General features: G+C 39.8%; 1 protein-coding gene across 3 annotated transcripts in view; it reads right to left on the bottom strand.

Annotated features, from left to right (window-relative positions):
* Positions 1–1,263: 1,263 nt before the first annotated feature.
* The window catches only part of CEP95 (centrosomal protein 95), a 61,235-nt gene continuing 42,407 nt past the window's right edge, over positions 1,264–20,091 (bottom strand). For all 3 annotated transcript variants that reach the window (XM_007125952.4, XM_028499756.1, XM_028499755.1), the window contains 9 exons: positions 9,593–9,732; positions 8,696–8,785; positions 7,438–7,567; positions 6,490–6,659; positions 6,302–6,376; positions 4,953–5,105; positions 2,254–2,400; positions 1,895–1,966; positions 1,264–1,605 (listed from right to left, as the gene is read on the bottom strand). In XM_007125952.4, coding sequence (XP_007126014.2) covers positions 1,429–1,605; positions 1,895–1,966; positions 2,254–2,400; positions 4,953–5,105; positions 6,302–6,376; positions 6,490–6,659; positions 7,438–7,567; positions 8,696–8,785; positions 9,593–9,732 — 1,154 coding nt within the window. In that variant the 3' untranslated portion in view covers positions 1,264–1,428. The remainder of the gene's footprint in view (positions 1,606–1,894; positions 1,967–2,253; positions 2,401–4,952; positions 5,106–6,301; positions 6,377–6,489; positions 6,660–7,437; positions 7,568–8,695; positions 8,786–9,592; positions 9,733–20,091) is intronic.

Here is a 20,091-nt window from a genome sequence, read left to right as displayed (position 1 = left end):
CTAGTTGCGGCGAGAGGGGGCTACTCTTTGTTGCAGTGCGCGGGCTTCTCATTGCAGTGGCTTCTCTTGTGGAGCACGGGCTCTAGGTGCACGGGCTTCAGTAGTTGTGGTTTGTGGGCTCTAGATTGCAGGCTCAGTAGTTGCGGCATATGGGCTTAGTTGCTCTGCGGCATGTGGGATCTTCCAGGATCTTCCCGGACCAGGGATCGAACCTGTGTCCCCTGCACTGGCAGGTGGATTCTTAACCACTGTGCCACCAGGGAAGTCCCTAGTGTGTATCTTTCTATCTAGAAGTTCTTTATCATTTTCTCTAACATTTTTAGAACTTATGTTCTAGCTCTTGTGCATTTCCCCCATCCTGTCCATTCACCTGCACTGATTGACTTGTCACTATATATATATATTGCAGCTATCTGCCTGTCTCTCCTTCATGATGCTCCAAATTTGGCCATCATCTTCCAAGTCTTTAACCCAGGAGGCCCCTGCCTGCCTACAGGCCCTACTCTGTCAGCTGCCATTCCAAAAGGGCAGCACTTGGGACCACAGCACTGGATACAGCTGCCTACTCTTTTCTGCAGGATAATCAGATCCCACCCCATCATGCCTCCTGGCCTCTATTATTGTTCATATATGTTATTTCCCTATATGCCCTAATGGGAACCTCTCCTCCCTTCCAATCCCTTTCCTGGTGCCCTCTGCCGTTCTCTGGCTTTGATCAGTAACTCCCCGTATGCTCAACTGCTCTGAAGCCTCCCTCCAGCTCCTGGCCTTCACTGAAGCCCTCCTCTCCAGGAAGGACACCACCCTTGAGTGGGCTTTTCTTCTTCCTCATCTGCCCCCATACTAGAAATAGGGTTGGTGTACTCTTGCCCACTTCAAGTCCATTACGCCTCCTTCCCACCTGCAATCACTAGTGCTCTTTTGAGCACCAAGGGCCTTACATCTGTCGCCCCTCCCAACAGATTGACAGAAGCCATAATGCATAAATTCTCATCTTCTAGCCTCCATGTGAAAAAGCTACACACGCTTAACCATCGTATCTTTAAGGTTTAACCCTAAGTAAGTCCCACCTCTAATGACAAGCCCACACTTTAGCTCTTTTCTGATTCAGAGATCTTTTTTTGGGGTCCTCAAGTGCTATTTTTTTTTTTTTTTTTTTTTTTTTACTGTTTTTGTTCACCTACAGCAATAGGCTTCAGGAGCTGGCTGCTCAGTTGCTTTTGTGCACCTCTTTTAAAGTTTTAGGTCATAAATTCAAAGCAATAAACTTTAAGAAAACAATTTTTATTTTCAAAGTTAGTTATTTCATAAAAAGTATTAGAGTCGGTATATAGATAAGTTATTTAGAAATGATTCTTCTGGGTTAGATTGTTTACCAGGGCAGAGCTAGAACTGAGCCAGTAAAGTCCACACTTAGGAAGTCTGGCCTCATAGGAAAGGATTTTTACTGTACTGAAAGGAAGCCAGATGAAGCCGAGATTTGAAACGCTCAGCTTCCAATTCCTGGAAGAAAGCATCATCGTCGTTCTGTGTTATCATGTACTGCAGCTGTTGAATTTCCTTCTCCATCTTAGATCTCAGTTCCCTCTTCACCTTATACAACATCTAAAAGAGAATTCATGTCATCCTGCTATTCACAACACTGATCCAGGCCCTCATGTATTTTTATTCCCTCTCCACCCCTCCTGCTCATCAAGCTTCTGCAGTAATTTTAATAATTTCGCAGCAGCTCTTACGGAGACCTGAACAGGTAAAGTTAAAATCACAGAATACATGTTTTGAATCATAGGTCGATCTTATTAGTATCCTCTCCATTCCCCTTAAAAAGTGTAGTACAGTTGTTTTCCATTTCGTAAAAATGTAAATAAATGATTTCTATCTTGTTAATTATTACCTGGGCCTGGGATTTCTCTCTGGCTTTGAGCTCTTGACGTTCCTGTGATATGGCTTCTGCCAGCAATGAAAACTGTTTACAGGGAAGAGAAAAAAAAACATATTTGTCTGTAGTCTAAATGTAACAATTCTTATGTTCATAGGCTTAAAATCTTATTTTAATGGAAATAGGGCAATATTCTGTACTGTGGTCAAGCACTAGCTTATTTTACCTTAAATTTCAGTCAGTCCAACCTGTATAGTGACAAGTTCTGAATTAATATGTGGAGGCTTACTTGTTCAGCAGACTAAGCTGATGTCTGACACCGGGCGGTCAGGATTAAGCACGTCAGAATGTAAACTAGCAGTGGGTGAACCCACCTGGTCTTTATAGTAGTTCTCCATTGAGTCCAGTTCATTTTGGTGCTGTCTCTTTTGTTCCTCTCGCTTTTCTTTGGCATAGTTTCTTAGGTCTCGTAATCTTTGCTTTTGAATTTGTAAACCTTCTTCAAACAGTTTCTTAAATATCTGCCAGTTATTTAGTCAGAAAAATAGTTATGATGAATTTTCATGGAGGAATAAAATTCTGCCCAACTAGAGGTATGTAAAAAATCTTTGTGAAATATAATCAGTATAAAGTAACAGCTTTATTGAGATATAATTCACATACTATAAAATTCACCCTTGTAAGATGTATCAATCAGTAGATTTTACTATATTCAGAGTTGAGCAACCATCACCACTAACTGCAGAACATTTTCTTCACTCCAAAAAGAAACCCCATAACCATTAGTAGCCACTACCCCTCCCCCTAGCAATCACTACTCCACTTTCTATGCCTATAGATTTACCTATTCTGGACATTTCATATAAATGGTATCATATAGTATGTGGCCTTTTGTATCTGGCTTCTTTCACTTAGCATAATTTTTCACGGTTCATCTATATTATAGCATGAATCACTACGAAATTGTTTTTTTCATTGCCACATAATACTCTACTGTATGGATATATCATATTTTATCAATTCACCAACTGATAGACGTTTCCTCTTGGCTGTTATAAATAGTGCCGCTGTGAACATCTGTGTATAGTTACCTAGGAGTAGAAGTGCTGAATCATATGTTTAACCTTTTGAAGAACTGCCAGACTGTATTCCAAAGTGGTTGCACCATTTTATAACCCCACCAGCCCTGCACGTGTGTTCCAACTTCTCTACATCCTTGCCAACTCTTTTTTATTTTAGCCATCTTAGTAGGTGAGAGTTTACCTCATTGTGGGTCTGATTTGTATTTCTTAAATGACTAACGGTATTCAGCATCTTTTCCTGTATCCCAAAGATTCTTTACTACTTTCAGAAAAGAACTCTCAAGCAGCCATGTATATAGGAAAAGAACCCTAGAGTAGAAACAAATACTGCATGTACACTTGTGCATAACTGAGGGCCATGTGGTTATCATCTAACTAGGCCACAGGTACACAAATTGTTCAAAGGATTCGGATATGCTCACTTGTCCTCCACTGACTGATCAAGAATTCTTACTAAAGTACAGTCATGCTTTCATCAGCCGGCAGTATTGCCTTAGTGTCAAGTTACTTAACCTCTCAAAGCCTTAGTAGTATCCTCTAGAAATGAGGATAATAGTACGACCCACTTCAGAGTATTTAGTCCCGTTAAGTATAATTACCTTAATGTTTTACTCTAGAGATGAAATTTATTGCTAGTTTGGAATCCCAAGCTTGATTAGGATGAGATGGCAAATAGCTTGTGGAAAGATCTCACAGCACATCTGTCCTACATTATTTTCCTGGTTTTGAGTGGAATCCGAGGTCATCTAATCACACCTTAAATTCCTGTCTCTTACAACATGCTCCCAAACCCCTAAAGCAGGTGTCCTGGAGAAGTACCGACACTTGGGAGGTCAGAGGGAATTAAGACCTGACATTAAGATAAGGACAGTAGGGAAATACAGAGAAGAGGAATATGAAAAGATGCTCAACTTCACTAATTATTAGAGAAATGCAAACCAAAACTACAATGAGGTATCACCTCACACCAGTCAGAATGGCCATCATTAAAAAGTCTACAAATAAATGCTGGAGGGGTGTGGTGAAAAGGGAACCCTCCTACACTGTTGGTGGGAATGTAAGTTGGTGCACCCACTATGGAAAACAGTATGGAGGTTCCTCAGAAAAACTAAAATCAGAATTATCATATGATCCAGCAATTGCACTCCTAAGCATATATCCGGACAAAACTAATTTGAAAAGATACATGAACCCCTGTGTTCACTGCAGCACTATTCACAATAGCCAAGACATGGAAACAACCTAAATGTCCATTAACAGATGAATGGATAAAGATGTGGTATTTATATACAATGGAATATTACTCAGCCATAAAAAAAGAACAAAATAATGCCATTTGCAGCAACATGGATGCAATTAGTGATTATCATACTAAGTCAAATCAGAAAGACAAATACCATAAGATACCACTTAATCTGTGGAATCTAAAATATGACACAAATGAACCAAACAGAAACAGACTCACAGACATAGAGAACAGACTGGTGGCTGCCAAGGGAGAGAGGGTTGAGGGGAGGGGGTTGGGGGAAGGATGGAGTGGGACATTGGGGTTAGCAGATGCAAGCTTCTATATATAGGATGGATAAACAACAGGTCCTACTGTATAGCACAGAGAACTATAGTCGGTATCCTACGATAAACCATAATGGAAAAGAATATATAAAAAAAATGTGTATATATATATGTATACTATATATACATGTATATATATCATATATATATGAATCACTGCTGTGTAGCAGTAATTAACACATTGTAAACCAACTACAATTAAAAAAAAAAGACAAGGGCAGTAGAGACAGAGTAGACTGGGATGCACTATGGGGGTAATAAAATGAGGTGTGGGCAAGTCTGAACTCTAGCCAGCAATTTTGGACTTGCATTTGGATTTTGGATTCACACTGGGACAAGAGTCACAAAGAAGGTGGTCCTAAAAGGTAACAGACAAAATTTACCTTCTTAACTGGATTGGACAGAAAAGCAATATTTACCATTTCTTCCCGGGTCCTCATTCTCATCATTTTTGAATGCAACTGAACTCTATAATCATCATAATATTTTCGGGCACGAACAGTCTGCTGCCGATTTTCTTTTATCTTTGATTGGGTCAACTTCTGCCTATGAATGCGGTCCTTGAAGTCTTGCTAAGAAAGGGAAGGGGAAAAAGAGGTAAGGACAAGAGGAAGACAGACTCCGGTGTTCTCATCTGTCCCACTCCCCAACACGATGTCTTCAGGCAGTAAGCTGGGTACGGAGGGCCAGTAGCCTGCTGGCTGGGCATACAGTGTGAAAGCCTGTCCGTCCCCAGAAATCCTTTAGTCTTTAATAGGTTCATCACCTCAGTCAGAAGAGCTGCGCCACAGTCCCGTGGTTAGGACTCCACACTCCCACTGCAGGGGTACGGGTTCAATCCCTGGTCAGGGAACTAAGATCCCATATGCTGCGCAGCCAGAAAAAAAAAAAAAGAGCTGCCCCAGTAAGCCCCCAAGCCTGCAGAGAGCAGCAACAATCCTCATGGACTGAGACTCTCATCTCCCCATTTCACCAGGGAGTCATCTCAGCCATACCCAGATGCCTGCTTAAAAGAAGTAGAAAACTGGCACCCTCAAAGATGTTCAAGCAGAGCTTGAGTTAACAAAAGTATCTATATCAAAACTAAGGAAATTAGGTAATATCTTAGCAAAGTAGTGAGGGTGAAATGAAGTCATGTACACAGAGCCTTCAACTAGGTGTCCAGACACTTGTTTTCTTTTCCCCCACACCAGAGTCCCACATACAGTTCCTGATGGCTTCCCCTTCTTTCTCTGGAACTGCTTAGAATTATAGTTCTCATTGCTTATCTCTATACTCAAGTTTCTTCCTCTGGCTTATTGTCTTTGATCTCTGTCCTCCCCCTTCATGATACTCAGAGGATAATGTTGTACTATGTACGATTCTTAGTCCAAATTATAATGGAGGCATAGACAACCTCACCTTTCTATTTGGGACCTGAGAAAGAAGGGAGAGGACAAAAAACACTAAGTTATAACCACCTGGTACCTCGAAGAGTCTTGGAGGTAGAGACAGACCTGGATTAAAATCTCAACCTTGCCCTTGCTGATTACGGTGGAACCCAGGGCAAGTTAACATCTCAAAGCTTCAGGTTTTCCATTTCATAGAAAACATTTCTTTTATGTTACTATAAAGACTAAATGAAACTGTGTATATAAAGTATCTAGCACCTTACCCTCTCATCAATTTTGGTTAAAGACCTAAATGCTTCCACAGGTAAGTGTAAGAGGTATGAGTCAGTGGGGATATTGCCCAGCTGGTACAAATAAAAGTAATTAATATAACTTACCAGTCTCTTGTTATGCTCATATTCTTTCTTGATAAGCACAGTAAGGAGGTCGTGCCTTCTCAAGGCTTCTTCTATCTTTAAGTGGGATACAAGGAAACGAGGTTAATAATTCTATTCACTATATTATCAAGGATAAGCTCTGCCCCTTTTTGGTTTATATTCCTATGCTTAATTGACAGTTATCTTACTTCATCCTGGAGTTTCTTCTTTGATCGATTTTCTCTATATGCATCTTTTTTGAGCTGTTCAACCTGTGCAATTTGCTGTTTCCACATTTTGCTTAGTGTTTGACCAGAAACATAGAGAAATGGAAACTGCTCCAGCATCAGGGGCAGGAGACTGTGTTCATTCACTTTCACTGCAAGGTTAAAAAAAAAAAAAAAAAAAAAAGATGCTCTTAATCTGAGAAACTCGCTGACAGCTTTTAAGAAGATTTCTTATCATCCCACCTTCCTGGGAGATCAAAGCTTATCTAAGTGATGTGGTTCTGAGCCTGAAAAGAACAATTCTAAAAGTGTGTTATTACTTTTGCATTCCTTCTGATTGGGATAGCCAATTACTAGTAAGGATGAAAATAACCTCAACATTTCTGACTGATGACATGCTGGTTTTGTGAAGTCCATCTTAACTGCTCAGCTGATTCAGCGCCTGGGGTGGATGCTGTGTGTGTGGTCAAACTGCCTCCCAGGAGGGCTGAGGATTCTAAGTCTCTGTCTGATGGGATGTAGTTAGAAGGCCAGTGGTCTCTGAAACTGTACCCTGGCACCAACTGTCAATATAACAGGAGCTGGAGAGGCCCTCTGCTTGCTTTGGAGCATCCCTTTGGTTCTACCAACTTCCCAGAAACAAGACAACCAGCATGAATGAGCAGAGTGAAGCTAAAGCTGGAACAGCTGGTCACAGCCATCACATTCCTTTGGTGCCAATATATTGGTATATATTTAAGAGTTTTAGAGAAATGCCTCATTTAAGAGTTTTATCTCTCTTTACAGAAATCTAGCATATGGCAGTGAGAGAAGAGGGAACTTTCTCCAGCTGACTGGTAGATGCTGGTTCTCAGTGCTGTGTCCTTGGCAGGTAGCACACACTTTCAAAGGATGCCAGTTTTCCATAAAGTACAATTTTGTGGTTCTTACTTGGAACTGCTTTATTTGGCTTCGGCAAGCCACCTCGTGGACCTGGAGTTGTGGTTTTTCTAGAGTAAATCTTCCAGGGCTGACTACGTTTTGGAGTTCCTTTATGAACAGTTTCTCTGTATATTTTTTCCTTAGGAGCAGATATAAAACAGAATAGAAATGAGAAGTCTAATAACTCTTTCATACATCATCTTAAATATTACATAGGGACAAAAATAGCTAACATAATCCCCACGCAAACCACCTTACTTCAAATTTCTACAGTCTGGGGACTTTGCTGATGGCACAGTGGTTAAGAATCCACCTGCCAAGGCAGGGGACAGGGGTTCGAGCCCCAGTCCAGGAAGATCCCACATGCCGCAGAGCAACTAAGCCCGTGCGCCACAACTACTGAGCCTGTGCTCTAGAGCTGCGAGCCACAACTACTGAGCCCGTGTGCCACAACTACTGAAGCCCACGCATCTACAGCCTGTGCTCCACAACAAGAAAAGTCCCACACCACAACGAAGACCCAACACAGCCAAAAGTAAATAAATTAATTAAAAAAAATTTTCTACAGTCTGGTTATTTACCTACTCTAAGTTAAATGCCTCTTTAGTTTCTGGCATCCTTTGGAATTTGAAAAAGCATTGAATCTTTTTCAAGTTTCATAGTTGCCATAGCCCCACACCCTAAATACAACTACTACTGATGTTCTGATGTACTTGCTTCTTTTGACAACCTTTTCCACGTAGATTAAAAAAGTTCTTAAATGATGTTTAGTTATAACCACGCTGTATGCTGTATTCTGTTTTGTTTATGAACATTTTAGCATAAGCATTTTCTCCAGGCCTTCATTTAGCTTCTGTAACTATTCTTTTGAAAGGCAACAAAAACTTATGCTTTGGGTGTCTTCCAACCAGGCACGGAGCAACTGGGATTTCCTGTCTTCTTTTACTCTCCCTCTTTAACTTGTCAGCCTAGACTATCTTTTAAAGCCTTGGTGAACTGATAAGCAATAGAAGCCCTTAAAAACTGATGGAAGTTTTAGGCAGGAGGGAAAAATACTAGTTTTGGGTACCATGTCTTGCCACATTTTAGCAACTTGTCTACCTATGAATAAAAGAAAATCCCACATCATGAAATGAAATTCTGCTCTTTTCTAAGGGGCTAATAATGATTAAGGCCCTGTTGATTTTTTTCCTTTTAAAAAGATCATCTCTGTACTTTCCACTGATCTGATCAAATGGCATTTATTACAGTAGAGACTTTTACCCACTGTTTCCTCCTCGTCATTTATTCCTAGAGGTCCAATATTCTCTTGAACTTTATTTCTTCTTAGTTCCTTTTCAAATGCTTCAGTTATTGCCTACAGGGGAAAAGGCCATATGATATTATAGTTATTAAAAACATACAAATGAAAATGAAGGAAAAAAATCAATCTAAGATTCTGCCATTCCATTCACTTTTCTAAAGTTCCTTTCAGGCTATATATATCATTAAATATACATTATTTAACAGATATGTAATTGGGACATAAAACACAACTTTACATAATGTATTTCTTTTGTTCTCACAGTTTCTGTAATTATTTTGATACACACTTGAGTGGAAGTTACATGTTTGAGTTGAAGTTACATGTTATTGTAAGATCTAAATTAGTTTGTTTTCACCATTATAAAACATACTGTAGCAAACAACTTAAGTGTTCTAAATTTATGCTACATTTCAAAATCCCTATTCCACAGTAGAAAGTCTTCCTTAGTAATCATACATTCTCCTGTTGAACCCTAACAGGAGGGGTCTCATTCCTGTTTGGGCATTTTCATCCTATCTGTAATTCAAATGGCCAGTCACATTTAATCCACCTCAAATTCTCTTCATTTCTAAAGCTCTCTCTGAAAATGCCTGTCTACACTGATATACTTTCTTAACCCACTAGAGTACTGACTAAGCTATATCTAATAAGGTTAGTTTTCTTAGAGTTTCATAAGTACAAGTTTTATGTTCCCTAATGGGGGACGTAAAAGCTATGTCACATAATTTTGTCATCCACTCAGCTCAAGAATATTAAATGCCTTTTAAGCCTTTAGTCAACAGCATGTTCACTGTAGCATTTGGCTAAGGGTAAATGGTAATGCCTGCTGCCCAGTGGCGGTCAAGAAATGGGTTATACCTTTGCTTGAAATCGGCGGATATCTGTTTCTTTTGGCTTTTGCTGCCTTTTTCTCTCCATATGGAACTGTTTGTTTTTGTTAATTGGAGATGGAGAAAGTGAATGAGATCTGGAGGGTGGCTTTCTATGCATGGCAAGTCCTACAACACAAAAGAGACATGTACCATCAGTTTCTGACAGAAATGTTAAGTGGGCACCAAATAGTTGACTGTTACCAAATCCAGAGACTATGGATGTGCTAAATGTACTCTCTCCTATAACTAATTTCTGTTTGTTTATATGTTTAATCACACCAAGCAAACGGACTAATGCACATAATGTGTACTCAAAATGTCTCAAAAAAGTACTAAGGTTCTATATTCAATTTTGGGTTGAAAATGGAGCAACATGTGGAATGCCTGCTGCACACAAAGTCCTATACTTAGTACTCGTGGTGGTGGAGGAGAAAAAGCCATCTGAGCTGTATGTCTGCTATCCTTTTACCTATCTAGGTCCTGAGGAGGGGGCTGTAAGTACATATACACATCCTTATAAAGCAGAATGCTTATACACAAAGGTTACTGTAGTTCAGCATTTTTAAGCAGTCCTGTTCTTCCCTACTTAGCAATCTAGCCCTCCTAATTCCATACTGCCTGAGATCTAACAAATTACTTCCCTCCACAAACCTTTTTATGTTCCATCATTTATAAATATGCTCAGGAATCTGTTAATTGTGAAGAGGGGGACTCCATGCCTTTTTGGAAAAGCAAATAATTCAGTACAGCTCTAAGGTCAAGGAAATTTGATACCCTTCTAAATAAATTTTCCCAGAAAATTAAAATGTCCCTGAGCTTTTATTTTTCTCTTCACTCTCTTTTAATTCAAATCTTTCAAATTAACTTAAAACTTAAAGATGTTAAGTAAAACTGACTTGCACGATCTATTTTAAATGATGTTTTAATAACACTTTTACTATGTCCACAATGTATTCTTCTTTAGAAACTGAAGAGCCAATAAAAATAACATTTTAACTTATAATGCATTTTTAAGATGGGATACAATGTACATGTCAGGGAAACATGTAGGTTACTGGATGAGGGTTCCTAGAGATTACCTGAGTCAAATTTAAGGGAAGAGAGATGAAATAATCAAGAGAGCGAAAAAGTACTCTTGGAGTAAACAAAACAAAACAAAACTGAATAGTTACGGAAATTATGGATGAGAAATGGACTGCTTCTAGAGAAACAAGGGATGACCAAAGTCGATAAAAGTGAATGGAAAACATGCAAAATTTTAGTTAGTGGAAGACAGGATAATTATTTGAACAAGCAGTAGGAAACATCTGCAAGGATGTGGCAAACCAGAAACTGTCATGCATTGCTGATATGAGTACAAACTGGTGCAATCACTTTGGAGGGGAATTTGGCAATGGTGAAAAAGTATAAACTCCTCGGTCTAGCAAGTCTAGTAGATACAGATCCTAGAGAAACTTCTGCACATATTACAGGTTGCTCATTTCAGAACTGTTTGCTGTTATGAAATCTGGAAACAATCTATATGTCCTGCAATGGTGGGGGGAACATATATATATACATAAATAAAAATACATACTCATACAAATGAGGTATACTGTATGAACTCAGTTATGCAGTAGTTAAAATGAACTGGAAGTATCAACATAGATTTTTAAAACAATGTTAACAGAAAAAAAAAGTTGCAGAATAATATATATCTATGTATATTCAAGAAACATAAAACAATAGTATATTTAGACAAGTAACACAATGCTATTAAAATATAAAGACAGGGATGAGACGGTCCAGTTCAAGATGGCAAAATAGAAGCTCCTGAACTCACCTCCTCCCACAGACACTGAAACCTACAATAAATGTGGAATAATTCCCTCTGAAAGGAATCCAGACACTAGCTGAGTGACACATGAGAAAAAACCCACATCAAAAATGGTTGTGGCACCCCTTAATCTACTAGGAGCCATTAAGAATGAAGAAAATGGTTTGGACAAACACAAAGATTTGAGAGCCAACCAAAAGCTAGGGATGGGCTGAATGATAAGAGTCATCTCCTATGCAAGACTACTCCTTTGAGACTGGGAGAGTGGCTGTTTTACCTAATGCACAGAAACCAACACAAAGTCAGGAAAATGAAGAAACAGAAGAATATGTTCCAAACAAAAGAACAAGATAAAACTCAAGAAACAGATCTTGATGAAATGGATAAAGGATTTACTTGACAAGAGTTCAAAATAATGGTCATAAAGATGCTCACTGAGGTCAGAACAATGAGAATTTCAACAAAGTGAGAATTTTAATGAAGAGAAAATATAAGAAAGTACCAAACATAAAAAAAAATATTTTTTTTTAATAATAAAAAATAATTTTATGTACCAAACAAATCACAGAGCTAAAGAATACAATAATGGAGGTGGAGAGTCTGCCTGCCAATGCAGGGGACACGGGTTCAAGACCTGGTCCCGGAGGATCCCACATGCCATGGAGCAGCTAGGCCTGTGCACCACAGCGGCTGAGGCTGTGCTCTGGAGCCCGCATGCCACAACTACTGAAGCCCGTGTGCCTGAAGCCTGTGCTCTGCAGTGGGAGAAGCCACTGCAGTGAGAAGCCCACACACCACAATGAAGCGTAGCCCTTGCTCACCACAACTAGAGAAAACCTGCATGCAGCAACAAAGACCCAACGCAGCCAAAAATAAATTAATTAATTAAAAAAAAAAGAATACAATAATGGAGTTCAACAGCAGACTAGGTGAAGCGAGAGAAAGCATCAGCCAACTTAGGGTGATGGAATTCATCCAAACAGAAGAGCAAAAAGAAAAAACAATGAGAAAAAGTGAAGATGACTTAAAGGACTCCATCAAGTGGACCAATATTCACATTATAGGGATCCCAGAAGGAGAAGGGAGAAAGTGGCAGAAGGCTTATACAAAGAAATAATGGCTGAATACTCCCCTAATCTGAGGAAAGAAACAAGACATTCAGATCCAAGAAGCCCAGAAATTTTAAAATAAGATAAATCCAAAGAGACCCACACTGAGACATATAATAATTAAACTGTCAAATTTAATTTGAGAGACTCTTAAAAGCAGTAAAAGAAAAGCAACTTGTTACGTACAAGGAAACCCCTATAAGACTATCAGTAGATTTTTCATCAGAAACTTTGCAGGCCAGAAGAGAACAGCAAAATATATTCAAACTGCCGAAAGAAAAACTGCAACCAAAAATACTCTACCCAGCAAAGCTGTCCTTCAGAATTGAAGGAGAGATAAAGAGCTTTCCAGACAAGCAAAAGCTGAATGAATGAGGAGTTCATCAACATTAGTACAGCCTTACAAAAAATTTTAAAGGGACTTTTTTTTTTTTGGCTGCACTGCACCATGCAGCTTGTGGGTTCTCAGTTCCCCAAGCAGGGATTGAAGCCAGGCCACGGCAGTGAAAGTCTGGAATCCTAAACACTAGGCCACTCGGTTAAAAGGACTTTTTCAAGCTGCAATAAAAGGGTGCTAATTAGTAACAAGAAAACATATAGAAAAGTATAAATCTCATTGGTAAAGATAAATAATTATTTAAATTCAGAATAATGTTATAATGGTGGTAAGTGATATACCAAATCTAGTATGAAGATTGACAAACAAAAATAACTATAACTACAATAATTTGTTAATGTATACACAAGGGAGAAAAATGTAAAATGTGGCATCAAAAACATAAAATGAAGGGAAAGGGAAAGTAAAAATGTAGAACTTTATGTGTTTCAACTTATACCTTAAAATATGCTGTTATAAATATGTTTTATATAAGCCTTATGGTAACCACAAAGCAGAAACTTAGATACACAAAACATAAAGAGAAAGAAATCTAAGCTACTATTAGGGAAAATCCTCAAGTCACAAAGGAAGACAGCAAGAGAAGAAGAAAGGAACAAAGGAGTTACAAAGCAGCCAGAAAACAATTAACAAAATGACAACATTTAGACCATATCCATCAGTAAATAATTACTTGAAATGTAAATGGACTAAATTCTCCAATCAAAACACACTGAGTAGCTGAACGGATTAAAAATAAAAAAAGACCCAACTATGCTGCCTACAAGAGATTCCATCTTTAAGGACACACACAGACTAACAGTGAAGGGGTGGGAAAAGATATTCCATACAAATGGAAACCTAAAGAAAGCTGGTGCAGTAGTTATACTTCTAACAGACAAAATAGACTTTAAGACAAAAACTATAATGAGAGACAAATAAGATCATTATACAATAATAAAAGGGTCAATTCATAAAGAGAATATAATTTTATGTAAGTTTTTTGCACCTAACTTAGGAGTATCTAAATATATAAAGCAAATATTAACAGACCTAAAAGGAGAAATAATAGTACAAAAATAGTAGGGGACTTTGATTCCCCACTTTCAGCAGTGGATAGATCACCCAGACAGATCAATACGGAAATACTGGACTTAAATTACATGTTAGTCCAGATAACTTAACAGACATTTACAGAAAACTCTTATGCCAAAGCAGCAGAATACACATTCTTCTCCAATGCACATGAAACATTCTCTGGGATAGATCATATATTAGGCCACAAAACAAGTCTTTGAAAATTCTAAATGACTGAAATCGTATCAAGCATCTTTTCTGACCATGATAGTATGAAACTAGAAATCAATTACAAGAAGAAAATGGGAAATTCACAAATACATGGAGATTAAGCAATATCATACTAGCCAACCAGTGGGTCAAAGAAATCAAAAGAGAAATTTAAAAAATCTTAAGAAAAATGAAAATGGAAATACAATATACCAAAACTTATGGGATGCAGCAAAACGTTGTTAAGAGGAAGTTCACAGTAATAAATGCCTACATTAAAAAACAAAAATATGACACCTAAAGTCAAGCACCAAAATAAACAGGTGGAACTATATTAAAGTAAAATTCTTCTGCACCACAAAAGAAATGATCAAAGAAATGAAAAAAACCACCTACAGAATGGAAAAAAAATTTGCAAATCAGGTATCTGATAAGGGGTTACTATACAAAATATATGAAGAATACTTACAACTCAATAGCAAAAAACCAAATAATTCAATTTAAAAATGCATAAAAGACCCGAAGAGTTATTTTTCCAAAGAAGATATACAAATGGCCAACAGGTACATAACAAGGTGCTCAACAGCACTAATCATTAGGGAAATGTAAATTAAAACTACAATGAGATGTCATCTCACGCCTGTTAGAATGGCTATCAAAAAGAAGTAACAAGTGTTGGCAAGGATGTGGAGTAAAGGAAACCACTGTGCACTGCTGGTGGGATTATAAATTGGTACAGCCATTATGGAAAACAATATGGAAGGTCCTCAAATAATTGAAAATGGAATTACCATATGATCCATCAATTTAATCTCTGGGAATATATACAAGGGAAACAAAAACACTATGTCAAAGAGATATCTGTTTCCCCATGTTCAAAGCAGCATTATTTACAATAACCAAGATATGGAACAACAGTAAGTGTCCACTGACAGATGAATGGATAAAGATGATGTGGTATATACATACAATGAAATGTTATTCAGTCATAAGAAAGAAGGAAATTCCACCATTTGTGACAACATGGATGGACCTTGATTCCATTTTGCTAAGTAAAATAAGTCAGACAGAAAGACAAATACTGTATGAAATCACCTGTATGTGTAACTGAAAAAAAAAAAGAAACCAAATCACTTAAATGTGGAAATCTTAAAAAAAAAAAAAAGCCAAACTCATATAAAAAGAGATCAGATTTGTGGTTATTTGTGGTTACTAGAGGCAGGGGGTAAAGGGTGGGGGAACTGGTCAAAAGGTACAAAGTTCCAGTTGTAAAATAAGTACTAGCACATAAGTACTAACACACCCCTTGATACGGCCCAGCCCACCAGAGGGACAAGACCCAGCTCCACCCACCAGTGGGCAGGAACCTGTCCCTCCCACCAGGAAGCCTGCACAAGCCTCTTAGACAGCCTCATCCACCAGAGGGCAGACAGCAGAAGCAAGAAGAGCCTCTACCCTGCAGCCTGCGGAATGGAAACCTCAATCACAGAAGTTAAACAAAATGAGACAGCAGAGGAATATGTCCCAGATGAAGGAACAAGATAAAACCCAAGAAGAACAACTATGTGAAGTGGAGATAGGCAATCCATGCAAAAAAGAATTCAGAGTAATGATAGTAAAGATGATCTAAGATCTCAGAAAAAGAATGGAAACACAGATCGAGAAGATACAAAAAATGTTTAACAAAGACCTAGAACTAAAGAACAGAGATGAATACAATACAATAACTGAAATGAAAAATACACTAGAAAGAATCAATTGCAGAATAACTGAGGCAGAAGAATGAATAAGTGAGCTGGAAGACAGAATGGTGGAAATCACTGCCAAGGAACAGAATAAAGAAAAAAGAATGAAAAGAGATGAGGACAGTCTAAGAGACATCTGGGGCATTAAATGCACCAACGTTCACATTATAGGGGTCCCAGAAGGAGAAGAGAGAGGGAAAGGACCTGACAATACACTGGCAGAGATAACAGATGAAAACTTCCCTAACACGGGAAAGGAAACAGTCACCCAAGTCCAGGAAGCGCAGAGAGTCCCAGGCAGGATAAACCCAAGGAGGAACACGATGAGACACACAGTAATCAAACTGACAAAAATTAAAGACAAAGAAAAAATACCAAAAGCAACAAATAACATACAAGGGAACTCACATAAGGTCATCAGGTGATCTCTCAGCAGAAACTCTGCAGGCCACAAGGGAGTAGCATGATATATTTAAAGTGATGGGGAAGGAGTCAAGATGGTGGTGTGGGAAGACGTGGAATTAGCATCTCCCCACAACTAGGGCACCTGCCAGCCGCTGGTGAGAGACTCTGACCCCCAAGGAGACAGGAGGAACCCCAGAGTGAACCAGTAGGACGTAGGGGAACCGAGGGGGGAGGAGAAGTGAAGGCCAAGATTGGTGCCCCTGAGGCCGGGGAGGTCAGGAGAGGCAGGTGGGAGGGACTCTCTGGGAAGAGCGGGAGAGGAGCGGAGGGTGATCACCTGGCCCACTCGGGCCGGGGAGCTTGCTGAGCTGCCAAGCTGGTTCCCCCTGCTCCAAAGCCCCATCCAGGCTGCGTGGGTCCTGGGGGCATAGCAGGGAGGCCAGGGAGATCAGGACTGGCAAGCGGGAGGGGCCATCCAGGAGGAGCGGGAGAGGAGCGGAGGGCGACTGCCCCGCCAACTGGGGCCCGGGGAGCCTGCTAATAAGCTCCCAGGCTGGTCCCCTGCGATCCAAAGCCCCCTCCTCCAGGCCATGTGGGTCCTTGGGGGCAGAGGAAGGAGGCCAGGGAGATCAGGAGAGGCAGGTTGGAGGGGGCCTCCAGGAGGAGCAGGAGAGGAGCAGAGGGCAACTGCCCCGCCCACTAGGGTAGAGGGAGCCTATTGAGCTCCCAGGCCAGTCTCCTGCCCTCCAAGGCCCCCCCTTACCCCACCCCCAGCTGCACTGGTCCTGGGGGCATAGAAGGGAGGCCCGGGAGATCAGGAGAAGAAGGCGGGAGGGGCCCTCCCAGGCCCCAGACCAGAGGAGAAGAAGAGGAGAGGAGGGCGTTTGCCCTGCCCACTTGAGCCCAGGAAGCCTGCTGGGCTCCCAGGTGAGGTCCCCTGCCCTCTAAGACCAGGGGTGGGAGGCACGCCTGGGCCCCTTCTGTTCCTTGAGCCTAAGCCCCCACCCCCCTCAGCCCCCAGGGCCTTTTCCAGCCCTGTGGGGCCTGAGCATTGGCCCCGCCCACCACACAAATCTCACCCTTGCTTAGGCCCCCCTCTCCACAGCCAAGGGCTCCCCCACCCCGCCCTTTTTTTTTCTTTTCCCTCCTCTTTTTTACAATTGTTGTACTGATGTACTTTCCGGTTGTTGATTCACCTATATTTTTATTTTTACACTCTTTCTAACGTATCTGTTGGTTTCCTAGTCTAATTTTATTTTTTACATTGTTATTGTTCTATTTTTTATTTATCTTTCGCTGCCCCACGCAGCTTGCAAGATCTTGATTCGTGAGCTCTGCAGTTGGAGCTCCAAGTCCGAACCACTGGACTAACAGAGAACCTCAGACCCCAGGGAATATTTACTGGAGTGAGGTCTCACAGAGTTCCTCATCTCAGCACCAAGACCCAGCTCTGCCCAACAGCCTACAAACTCCAATGTTGGACGCCTCAGGCCAAACAACCAGTAAAACAGGAACACAATCCCACTCATTAAAAAACCAAAAAAGAAACAGCAAAAAAATGTCACCGATGAAGGAACAAGGTAAAAACCTATAAAACCAAATAAATGTAGAGGAAATAGGCAATCTACCTGAAAAAGAATTCAGAGCAATGATAGTGAAGATGATCCAGAATCTCAGAAACAGAATAGAAGCACGGATTGAGAAAATACAAGAAATGTTTAACAAAGATCTAGAAGAACTAAAGAACAAACAAACAGAGATGAACAATACAATAACTGAAATGAAAAATATACTAGAAAGAATCAATAACAGAATAACGGAGGAAGAAGAATGAATAAGTGAGCTGGAAGACAAAATGGTGGAAATGACTGCTGAGGAGCAGAATAAAGAAAAAAGAACGAGGGCTTCCCTGGTGGCGCAGTGGTTAAGAATCTGCCTGCCAATGCAAGGGACATGGGTTCGAGCTCTGGCCCGGGAAGATCCCCCATGCCATGGAGCAACTAAGCCTGTGTGCCACAACTACTAGCCTGAGCTCTAGAGCCCGCAAGCCACAACTACTGAGCCCATGTGCCACAACTACTGAAGCCTGTGTACCTAGAGCCCGTGCTCCACAACAAGAGAAGTCACGACAATGAGAAGCCCTCGCACCGCAACAAAGAGTAGCCCCCGCTCATCGCAACTAGAGAAAGCCTGCGCACAGCGATGAAGACCCAACACAGACTAAAATAAATAAATAAATAAATGTATATTTAAAAAAAAAAAAAGAATGAAAAAAACTGACAATCTCAGAGACCTCTGGGACAATATTAAACACACGAACATTTGAATTATAAGGGTCCCAGAAGAAGAAGAGAAAAAGAAAGGGTCTGAGAAAATATTTGAAGAGATTATAGTGGAAAATTTCCCTAACATGGGAAAGGAAATAGTCACCCAAGTCCAGGAAGCACAGAGAGTCCCATACAGGATAAATCCTAGGAAAAACACACCAAGACACATATTAATCAAACTAACAAAAATTAAATTCAAAGAAAAAATATTAAAAGCAGCAAGGGAAAAACAAAAATAACATACAAAGGAATCCCCATAGGTTATCAGCTGATTTTTCAGTGGAAACTCTGCAGGCCAAAAGGGAATGGCAGAATATACTTAAAGTTATGAAAGAGAAAAACCTACAACCAGATTACTCTACCCAGCAAGGATCTCATTCAGATTCGATGGAGAAGTCAAAGGCTTTTCAGACAAACAAAAGCTAAGAGAATTCAGCACCACCAAACCAGCTTTAGAACAAATGCTAAAGAAACTTCTCTAAGCAGGAAACACAATAGAAGACCCACAAAAACAAACCAAAAACAATTAAGAAAATGGTAATATGAATATACATATTGAAAATAACCTTAAATGTAAATGGATTAAATGCCCCAACCAAAAGACACAGACTGGCTAAATGGATACAAAAACATGACCCATATATATGCTGTCTACAACAGAGCCACTTCAGACCTAGGGACACATACAGATTGAAAGTGAAGGGATGGAAAAAGATATTCCATGCCAATGGAAATCAAAAGAAAGCTGTAGTAGCAATACTTGTATCAGATAAAATAGACTTTAAAATAAAGACTGTTACAAGAGATAAGGAGAGACACTACATAATCAAGAAATGATCAATCCAAGAAGATATAACAATTATAAATGTTTAGGCACCCAACATAGGAGCACCTCAATACATAAGGCAAAGGCTAACAACCATGAAAGGAGAAATTGACAGTAACACAATAATAGTACAGGACTTTAACACCCCACTTACACCAATGGACAGATCATCCAAACAGAAAATAAGTAAACACAAGCTTTAAATGACACAATACACCAGACAGATCTAATTGATATTTACAGAACATTCCACCCAAAAGTGGAAGAATATACTTTCTTCTCAAGTGCATATGGAACATTCTGCAGGATAGATCACATCTTGGGTCACAAATCAAGCCTCGGAAAATTTAAAAAATTGAAATCGTATCAAGCCTCTTTTCTGATCACAACGCTATGAGACTGGAAATCAATTACAGGAAAAAAAATTGTAAAAAACCCCAAATACATGGAGGCTAAACAGTGCACTACTAGATAACCAAGAGATCACTGAAGAAATCAAAGAAGAAATGAAAAAATACATAGAAACAAATGACAACGAAAACACGACGACCCAAAACCTATGGGACGCAGCAAAAGCAGTTCTAAGAGGGACGT

This window comes from Physeter macrocephalus, chromosome 14, assembly GCF_002837175.3.
Source record: "Physeter macrocephalus isolate SW-GA chromosome 14, ASM283717v5, whole genome shotgun sequence".
NCBI classification, from domain to species: Eukaryota; Metazoa; Chordata; class Mammalia; order Artiodactyla; family Physeteridae; genus Physeter; species Physeter macrocephalus.
The sequence above is the reverse complement of the archived record's forward strand: the minus strand, read 5'-3'. Positions and strand labels throughout refer to the sequence as shown.